General features: G+C 44.7%; 1 protein-coding gene across 1 annotated transcript; it reads right to left on the reverse strand.

Moving 5' to 3' along the window:
- Nucleotides 1-470: 470 nt before the first annotated feature.
- Nucleotides 471-5,814, reverse strand: LOC132365555 (tigger transposable element-derived protein 1-like). Its single transcript, XM_059922280.1, has 4 exons — nucleotides 5,777-5,814; nucleotides 5,107-5,189; nucleotides 1,764-2,269; nucleotides 471-557 (listed from the first exon to the last, which is right to left on the reverse strand). The coding sequence occupies exons 2-4, from the start codon at nucleotides 5,107-5,109 to the stop codon at nucleotides 497-499; spliced, it is 570 nt and encodes a 189-aa protein (XP_059778263.1). The 5' UTR covers nucleotides 5,110-5,189; nucleotides 5,777-5,814; the 3' UTR covers nucleotides 471-496.
- Between the last annotated feature and the right edge of the window lie 1,946 nt (nucleotides 5,815-7,760).

The following is a 7,760-nucleotide window of genomic DNA, read 5'->3' on the forward strand; positions in this document are numbered from 1 at the left end:
GTTCTCTTAACAATCCATTTAACCAACTCTCATCAAGTACCTTCTACTTCGTGCTCACAAAGCGGGCTCTGGAGCCAGACCCTAAGGTTAGAATCCTGGCTTGACCACTTACTGTGTGACTTTGAGCCAGTTACTTAACCTCTCTGGGCCTTTTCTCATCTGTAAAATGGGGAAGGTGATAACAGCTCCTGACTGTTTTTTTTTTTTTAGATTACATTTTTAATTTAATTTTTAAAATTTTTTGTACAATTTTTGAAGACTACTTTCCATTTACAGTTATTACAAAGTATTGGCTATGTTTCCCATGTTGTATAATACATCTTTGAACCCATCTTACACCCCCTCCCCAGCAGCTCCGGACTCTTAGGGTTGATGTGAGGGGAGGACTTAGCACCTGGCAAGCACGTGCAGCAGGGCCCACCTGGAGTAAGAGCACAGCGGGAGCTGCTACGGGGCAGGCACACAGCGTAGGGTCAGGTCAAGCCTCAACGTGGTGTCAGCGTGCTCTGATGGTAGAAGCGCGGGATGCCCTGGGCTTTACAGGAGGATCACGTCGACTGAAAAAAAATGCACAACCTAAAAGTTGAGAATTATGTTTTCTTTGGCAGACTTTCTGAAGACTTCAAGCCGTGGAGAGAGCCTCTCAGAAGAACTCTGAGGGACAGCTCCGAAGAGGTGAGGGAGGATCCAGAATGTATAGGGGGGTTTTGCAACAAAGACCAGGTGGTCGGAACAGCAAAAGATCACTGCTAGTTAAAGAAAAGCAGACGTCTCAAGTTAAAGCACTGAGCACTTTTCTGTGTACTGGAAGGTGCAAGAGTCTGGACTCGCTGAAATCATTCCTTGGATATGCACCTTAGCTATCTAACGCCAGTATCCTGCGCTTTCCCGCCCTGAGTCCCCTCAGGGTGCACCACGGGGAGGGGGGGCAGCAGCGGCTGAGGACTTGGCGGTGGGCAGTTTATCTCCAGCCTGAGTTCCCTCAGGGCTCGCCGTAGGGGTGGCCGTAGTGGCTTGATGGCTGCAGCATCCTTTGTTTACTGAGATGGTAGGCCACACTTTTCATTCACAGTCAGTTCCCCTCACACCTGGAGAAGGAGGGCTTCCTGGAGGGAGGGACGACAGCTCAACAGAGACCAGGAAAGAAAGGAGCAGCCAGAAAAGAGGAGGTCAAAGGTCTTCCAGGGTCAGAGAACAGCATTTGCATGCAAACCCCCTGAGGGCGGAGGGCGAACAAAGGGTTGGAGGACAGGCCACTACTGTAGACTATAGCAGGGGCAGAGAATGGGGTGAAGAGGGGTCCAGATAAGACAGGAGCAGGAAGCAGGAACAAGAACAGGAGGCCTTGGGCCCGGTTGAGGCGTCTGCATTTTATTCCGAGGAGGCTCACGTGAGGGGGTGAATTTCCACTTATCAAGGTGGCACTGGCTGCTAGGTGGAAAGTGAGAACGTGAGGTTTTGTGTTTTTCCTTTTTGACTATGACTCACAGGAAGTAAAGTGCGCTACAGCACAACCAGAAACAGGCCCAGGGTTTGAGGAGAATACAGGAAGTCCCTTACATACAAAAAATTTCCATTCCGAGAGCACGTTTGTAAGTCCAATTAGTTCGTAAGTCCAACAAAGTTAGCCTAGGTACCCAACTAACAGAATCGGCTATATAGTACTGTAGTGTAATAGGTTTATAATACTTTTCACACAAATAATACATAAAAAACAATAGAAAAAAAATAAAGAAAACATTTTTAATCTTACAGTACAGTACCTTGAAAAGTACAGTAGTACAGTGCAACAGCTGGCATCCAGGGGCTGGCATCGAGTGAACAGGCAAGAAGAGTTACTGACTGGAGGAGGGAGAGGAGGTGGAGATGATAGAGCTGAAGGATCATCAGCAATAGGAGATGGAGGGCAAGCTGCAATTTCACTCACGCCTGACCCTGATGGCACAGGTTCTGGTTCCTTGCTGGATTCAATTCTATCTACCCTCTTGAAAAAATGATCCAATGATGTCTGGGTAGTAGCTCTTTTTTTCTCATCATAGATGACACGGTAGCACTGGATTGCATTCTGAATGGCTGCTGCAACCTTCGTGTACCATTCTACATTTGGGTCCTGTGCCTCAAAAACTAACAGTGTCTCCTCAAGTAAAGAAAATCCCCTTGCCATTTCCTGCATCGTGAATCTCTTCTGTTCTTCAGTTACTTCTTCTTCCTCTTGTCTCTCTTTGTCCTTTCTCTGGGCCTCCAGTTCCATCAGGTCTTCATCAGTAAGCTACACAAAGTAAGTACACAAAAGCACAACCACTTGTAGAGAATGCACGCAGGTGACAATGTACATCAGACACGTGAACTAACTTACGTGATTGGACATGTGAACACACGTTCACATCTTTGCAAGTTCACAGCTTGAAGGTTCATATGTATGTAGGGGACTTACTGTAAAGCTTTTCCCTCTTTAAGGAAAATAATACAGTACAGCATTCCAAATACCAAAATAGGGACAGGGCTTTGCAAAGTGCTAGGGTTCCTGAAGTTCAAGTTCATTAGCCTTGTCGAAGCAAATAATCAATAATCAATATCAATATATAATAAGGAAGAGAAGAAAGTTTTATTTGAGCCAAACTGAGGACTATAGCCTGGGAGGCAGCCTCTCAGTAGCTCTGAGAAACTGCTGCATAAAAGCATGGTTGTCAACATAGTCATACGCTATCAGAACAAAGAATATACATTTAACATGACAGGGAACATTCCTTCGGGGTTTCAAAAGAGAGAGCTTTTTACTGAATTGTGTAAATCTGGGCAGATATTTAATTTCTGTGACTAATCAGTGAACTAGAATGAATGTTAAATTTTTTATGTCTGAAGCTCAAGTCTCTTTTGGATCTGTAAATACTCATTACCAGTATAACTTTTGTTCAACAAGAGGATTGTACTGTATGAAGAACTGATGAAAAAAAATCCCTCTGTAACATTTTCTTAAGAAAACCTTGCTTATTTAAAGAAAAAGTCTGTATAAATTATAAATTTTTATTTAAATTTTAAAAAAGAGACAGCTTAGTACATATACAGTGAGACAGCTGGACCCTGGTGTCTGGGAAGGGAACCTTATCTTCAAGGGAGGGTTAACATGGACACAGAAAGGGAGTCATTTGTCCTCACCTTCGAAGTGGATATTCTTGACCTTAATGGTTAAAGATGTGCTATGTATGTTTGACAGGGCATGAGTCAGGCCGTTCTAGTTCACACGAAGTTCAGACCAAACCATGTATAAGCCAGAATGACGTCCCCATAACTCAATACTTGAACATTGTCCCCATGAGCCTCGAGGTAAAGCCACTTCTGATTACATCCCAATACATCCACATCGCATACACCCCTCCCCGACCCTCCCCACACACACCACACGCCATACCACACAGAAAACGCACACACCACACGCACCATTCACCACACGGACACCATATATGGCACACTTGAAACAGGCCAGTACTTATCCTTACTATGTACAATGTGCTCTGCTATTTTCTATTCCATTCCTTTCCATTTCTTTTCTTTTTTCTAATGTTGTCTGAGACTCACTAAATTGATTATTTCATGACCCACGAATAGGTCCTGAACTAGACTTTGGAAAAACTAACTTGGAGGGAAGCAGAGGGAACCCACAGGTTGCTGTGAGACGAGTGTTGGGCTGCTGTCTGGCCGAGCTCCTGGCACAGCCTGGGACGCAGGTGTGACACAGCCACCTCCCCACTGTGGCTGGCCCAGCCACCAACGGGCAGGGGCAGAGCCTCCCAGCCTGCCAGGATGGCTGGTGGGGGAGGCCCTGTCCCTGCGTTTGCCTGGCTAATTTGAACCTAAGAAGTAACCTCCCCTGTTTTTGTGTTTAATCACCTCCTCACATACAGCAGCCTGTGGGCTTCCTTTGCCTTCCTCCAAATCAATGTTTTCCAGACTGCATCCTGGGACCTATTAGTGGGTCATGAAATCACTTTAGGGAGTCTCAGGCAGAAGGAGAGAAAAAGAAGGAAAAGAAAGGAAAGGAAAGGGAAGGGAAGGGAAGGGAAGGGTAGGGAAGGGAAGGAAAGGAAAGGAAAGGAATGGGAAGCAAAGGGAAGGGAAGGGAAGGGAAGGAAAGGAAAGGAATGGAAAGGGAAGGGAAGGGAAGGGAAGGAAAGGAAAGGAAAGGAATGGAATAGCGCATATGCCATGTAGTAAGGATAAGGACTTGAGGTGTGTGTATTATATTATAACTTTTCTTCGAACCAGGTATTAAGAAAGTGAAACAATAAATACAGGGCAGAGAGAATCAATCATGTCCAATGATTCAGACAAAGAAGCACAGGATGAAGCAACTCAAGAAACTACCACGTGAAAAGTAAAGAGACTATCCAGCACCCACAGCCCGTAACTGAATCTGCCAGATGATGACTCAGTGAGAACACATGAGTTTGTTCTCTCGATCATCTTTTTTCCTAGTAAATATTCAGTGAGACTGATGATTCCTCTTGTTTCCAACAGGCCTAAGTAGAACTGGGCTTACAGTGATGGGATGACTTGCTCTCCTCTGAGACATCTCAAAAGCCCGCAGGCCAAGATCATTCTTTGCTCTTCCTCTTAGATGTCTGTGCTGGCAACCGGCCACTGCTCACATGGCTCACAGGGAATTCTACAGCCACGTGTGGGAATTCCGCTTCTGGAATTTTCCTCAGGGCTGCCTTTCCCAGAAAACTCCTGATACTCTAAGGACTGAGTTGAAGCTTTGATGGTGGTGTCTGGCACTGATCCGTCCCCACCCATCACCCTCGGGGGAAGTGTGGGCTAGAGTCCAGCTTTCTTCCATAGATAAAGCCTAACAGAGACATGAATCCCCACCCCCCAGCCTCACCATGGAAAATTGAGCTCACAGGTCAAAATAGCAAAAGACATTTGATAAGAATAACCATTTCCGAAACAAACAAAAACAAATACTGGATTACAGATTCCATCAGAAACAGAAATGTTGTTAAAGTCCAAGAAGTTAAAATGAGTCTAATAAACTATCAAGAAATAAGGGGGTAAGGGGTAGTTAAAAATGGAGGTATAAAAAGATAAAAAAGATACTGAACTTACCATGTCCCATAGACACAACAAATTTACAGATAAATATGATTCAATTCCCTCTGATAAAGGTCTGAAAACTGGCTGAACAGCTCCTGCACAGCAAAGGGGAAAAGAGTCATCATCAGGACAGGTAGGAGAGGCAGAGATGCAGTCTCACCAAAAACCCCACCCCTGGCACAGACACCCACCATCAGGAGGGATCTCACAAATACAGAGCTTCTCCCTGAAGAGGGAAGGGTCTGTACCCACATGAGGCACCCCAATCCCCGGGACCTGAACCGAAGCCCCCAGAATGTCTTGTTTTGAAAACCAATGGAGCTTATATCCAGGAAAACCATAGTGAGACAGGAAGGGGGCAGGGCACAACCTTCAAAAGAATGATAGCCATTGAACACACGACATAAACTGGTTAGAACCAACCAGGTCCAAGATGGTGGATGAGTCGACTTCCACTAGACTTTAAGCCTCATTATACACTCATTGTAATAAATCGGCAAGCTAAATGACACACCCACAGGTGCCAAAGCTGACCATAAGAGGTCAAAAAGTGGGCTGTGGCCCAATTTCTGGAAATCCCCATGTCTTCCCCAAAATAGCTGGAATACTCCTCCCTTTCATTAGCGTATGAAATTACCCACCCCTATAAAAACTGACAAGCCCATACCCTGGGGCCTCTCACCTTCTGAGATGGCCCACACTGTGTCTGTGGAGTGTGTATCTCCCTGAATAAACCTTCTTTCTCTTTATTATGGCTTGCGCTTGAATTCTTTTCTGCGCGAAGCCAAGAACCCACACTTGGCGGCTGTCCCAGGGACTCGCCTGAGACCTGGGACATGACCATTCTCTCCGGCTGCATTTTCTTTCCTGCAACAATAGGGCTCTAGGGAACAGAGATTCCACTCTTTTTTTTTTTTTTTTAAACATCTTTATTGGAGTATAACTTCTTTACAATGTTGTGTTAATTTCTGCTGTATAACAAAGTGAATCAGCTATATGCATACATATATCCCCATATCCCCTCCCTCTTGCATCTCCCTCCCACCCTCCTTATCCCACCCCCTAGGTGGTTGTAAAGCACCGAGCTGACAGAGATTCCACTCTTAAAGGGCTCACAGGAATACTCACTTGTCCTGGGACCTTGAACAAAAGCCACAGTTTGAACCACACCAAGACCATATGGGAAGGAAACTCATTTGCTAATCCTAAGGCATCTGCTGGAGAGGCAGAACCCTGTCCGGACTCTCTCTAGGGACAGAGGTGCTCCCATGGCCCCACCAAAGCCAGGAAGGCACTCACAGCTTACATAGGGGATGCCCCTTGATGGGCCAAGGGAGATTGCATTTCTGGGACCTACTGGTCTGAAACAATCAGAGGGACGGTTCTTGGCAGGCTACCATCCTCAGGGCAATGCACAGACAGCAGACTGAAACACACAACCCCAGTATCCTTGTGAAGAAAGGCCTAAATACTTGTCCTGGAGCTTCAGCCTAAGAAGTAGGTTTCAGGTTTACCACACATCTACAGGCTACAGAAGTGCTCTCAGGGAACATAGGCCAGGAGACACCATCTCTGTGCTCTCCCTTGGCCTCACTACAGCTCACCAGTACCTTCCAGAAAGGAGCTCACACACTCAACTGGAGCCACAATTTTTGCAACTTTTGCCAAGGAAACACCTCCAGATCATCTGGGCTGGAGGTCAGTAGCCTTTACAATTGCAGTCTCACAGGATGGTATATATTTGCATACCTTAAAAGCTGCTGCCTGAGGGTCTAGCTTCTAATCAGCCTAATACTAGGTGTGGACAGAGATCCCTCCCTCTGGAATACTCAAAGCTCTTGGCACACGCTCAATGACTGGACGTATCAAGAATAAATCAGACTGCCTAGACAATCACAAAGGTTCAAGTGACAACCAAAGCTAGGGCAAGTTTAAATAATAACATTAATCTCCTACATAGGCCACTCCTTCAAGACTGGGAGAGATAGCTGTTTCCCTAATACATTGAAATAAACACAGAGAGTCAAGCAAAATGAGGAGACAGAGGAATATGTTCCCAATGAAAGAGTAACATAAAACCCCAGAAAAAAACCTTAATGAAATGGAGATAAGTAATTTACCTAATAAAAAGTTTAAAGTAATGGTCATAAGGATGTTCATCAAACCCAGGAGAAAAATAGATAAACACAGTGAGAACTTCAACAAAGAGAGAGAAAATATAAGAAAATAATGAACAGAAGTCACAGCAATGAAGAATACAATAACTCAGCTAAAAAATACAAAAGAAGGGTTGAACAGCAGACTAGATGAAGTAAAGAAAGAATCAGTGAGCTGGAAGACAAGGCAGAGGAATTCACCCAAATAGAGAAGCAAAAAAAAAAAGAATTTTAAAAAGTGAGGATAGCTTAAGAAACATATGGAACCCAATAACATTGCATTATAAGGGTCCAGAAGCAGGAGAGAAAGAAAAGGGGGGCAGAGAACTTATTTGAAAAAATAATGACTGAAAATCTTCCCCAACCTGGGGAATAAAACAGACATCCAGATCCAGGAAACCCAGAGAGTTCCAAAAATATATATAAATCTAAAGAGACTCACACCAAAACACATTATAATTAAAATGTCAAAAGGTAAAGGTCAGACCTACTAGAGAATGGACTGGAGGA

Source organism: Balaenoptera ricei, chromosome 4, assembly GCF_028023285.1.
Source record: "Balaenoptera ricei isolate mBalRic1 chromosome 4, mBalRic1.hap2, whole genome shotgun sequence".
Taxonomy (NCBI): domain Eukaryota; kingdom Metazoa; phylum Chordata; class Mammalia; order Artiodactyla; family Balaenopteridae; genus Balaenoptera; species Balaenoptera ricei.

Coding starts and splice junctions, on each gene's coding strand:
- LOC132365555 (XM_059922280.1), bottom strand. Junction 558..1,763: donor GTACTACTGTACTTTTCAAG/GTACTGTACTGT, acceptor ATTTTTTTTCAG/TCGACGTGATCCTCCTGTAA.